Source organism: Colobus angolensis, unplaced genomic scaffold, assembly GCF_000951035.1.
Source record: "Colobus angolensis palliatus isolate OR3802 unplaced genomic scaffold, Cang.pa_1.0 Scaffold729, whole genome shotgun sequence".
Lineage (NCBI taxonomy): Eukaryota > Metazoa > Chordata > Mammalia > Primates > Cercopithecidae > Colobus > Colobus angolensis.
Genome location: NW_012121032.1, coordinates 12,606 through 14,099, shown reverse-complemented (window position 1 = coordinate 14,099; position 1,494 = coordinate 12,606). Strand labels below are relative to the sequence as shown.

Here is a 1,494-nt window from a genome sequence, read left to right as displayed (position 1 = left end):
TGATTAAATACTTCCTCCCATTTATTCAGTCTGCAAAGTCTGTTTCCCTATAAACTCTATGGTGATTTTTAAGCTCTATATTTTGGATAAAAACTCTTTCCACATTTGCCACAACTATAGATATTCTCTAGTATGAATTATCTTATGTCGAGAAAGGGTTGAGCATCGATTAAATAACTTGCCACATTCTTTACATATGTTGGGTTTCTCTCCAGTATGAATTACTTGATGTTGAGTAAGGTGTGAAGCATAATTAAAGGCTTTGCCATATTCTTTGCATTTATAGGGTTTTCCCCCAGTATGAATTCTCTGGTGGACAAAAAAACTTGAGGAATGGGAAAAAGATTTACATTTGTCAAGTTTTTCTCTGGTATGAATTCTCTGATGTTAATTAGGCATGACCTCCAGTTAAAGGCTTTGCTGCATTCCTTACATTTGTAGGGTTTCTCTCCAGTATGAATGCTTCGATGTCAAGTAAGGCGTGAACTACAATTAAAGGCTTTGCCACATTCTTTGCATTTATAGGGTTTTCCTCCAGTATGAATTCTCTGGTGGATAATAAGACTTGAGGGACGAGAAAAAGATTTGCTACATGATTTACATGTGTAAGTTTTTCTCTGGTATGAATTTTCTGATGTTTAGTTAGGTATGACCTACAGTTAAAGGCTTTGCTGCATTCCTTACATTTGTAGGGCTTCTTTCCCATATGAATTCTATTGTGCTAAGTAAGGGCTGAAGACACTTTAAATGATTTACCACATTCTTTATATTTGTTAGGTTTCTCTCCAGTATGAATTCTCTGATGCACAAGATTTGAAGAATAAGTAAAATATTTGGTACATGCTTTACATTTGTAAAGTTTTTCTCCAGTGTGAATTCTCTGATGTATAGTAAAATGTGAACTAGAATTGAAGGCTTTGCCACATTCTTTACATTTGTATGGTTTCTCTCCAGTATGAATTATTTGATGCTGAGTAAGGTGTGAACGATGGTTAAAGGCTTTGTCACATTCTTTACATTTGTAAGATTTCTCTTCATTATGGATTATCTCATGTATTCTTAGACTTGACAATTTACTAAGGATTTTCTCACCATTATTACATCTGTGTGACTTTTCTCCAACATGGATTTTCTGAGGCTGAGTATGTTTTGATGACTGCATAAAAGTTACTACACACTTGTTACATTTGGCAGACTTCTCTTGAATATGGATACTCTGATGGATATGGTTGGTGCATTCATGAAAGGCTTTCTCACATTTTTTACATTTGTAATGGTTCTGTAGAAAAAGAGTTTTCTGATGTCTTCTGGGGCTTATGCCTTGGCTTAATGTTGTATCAGATTTATTGCACTGATTTTTCTCTGCAATACAAATATACTGGTAGAGACCTGCCTAAAGGCTGTCAAAATTTTATCATATGTGTGATGTTTTCCCAAATTATCTATTTCCTGACTTGATTAATCAATGATGAATGAATGAAGACCTTTCTATAT

General features: G+C 34.3%; 1 protein-coding gene across 1 annotated transcript in view; it reads right to left on the bottom strand.

Annotated features, from left to right (window-relative positions):
- Positions 1–114: 114 nt before the first annotated feature.
- Positions 115–1,494, bottom strand: part of LOC105501585 (zinc finger protein 85-like) — a gene marked incomplete at its 5' end in the record, with an annotated part of 1,919 nt that continues 539 nt past the window's right edge. Inside the window, 3 exons of the mRNA XM_011927571.1 lie at positions 115–309; positions 434–564; positions 757–1,362. Coding sequence (XP_011782961.1) covers positions 115–309; positions 434–564; positions 757–1,362 — 932 coding nt within the window. The remainder of the gene's footprint in view (positions 310–433; positions 565–756; positions 1,363–1,494) is intronic.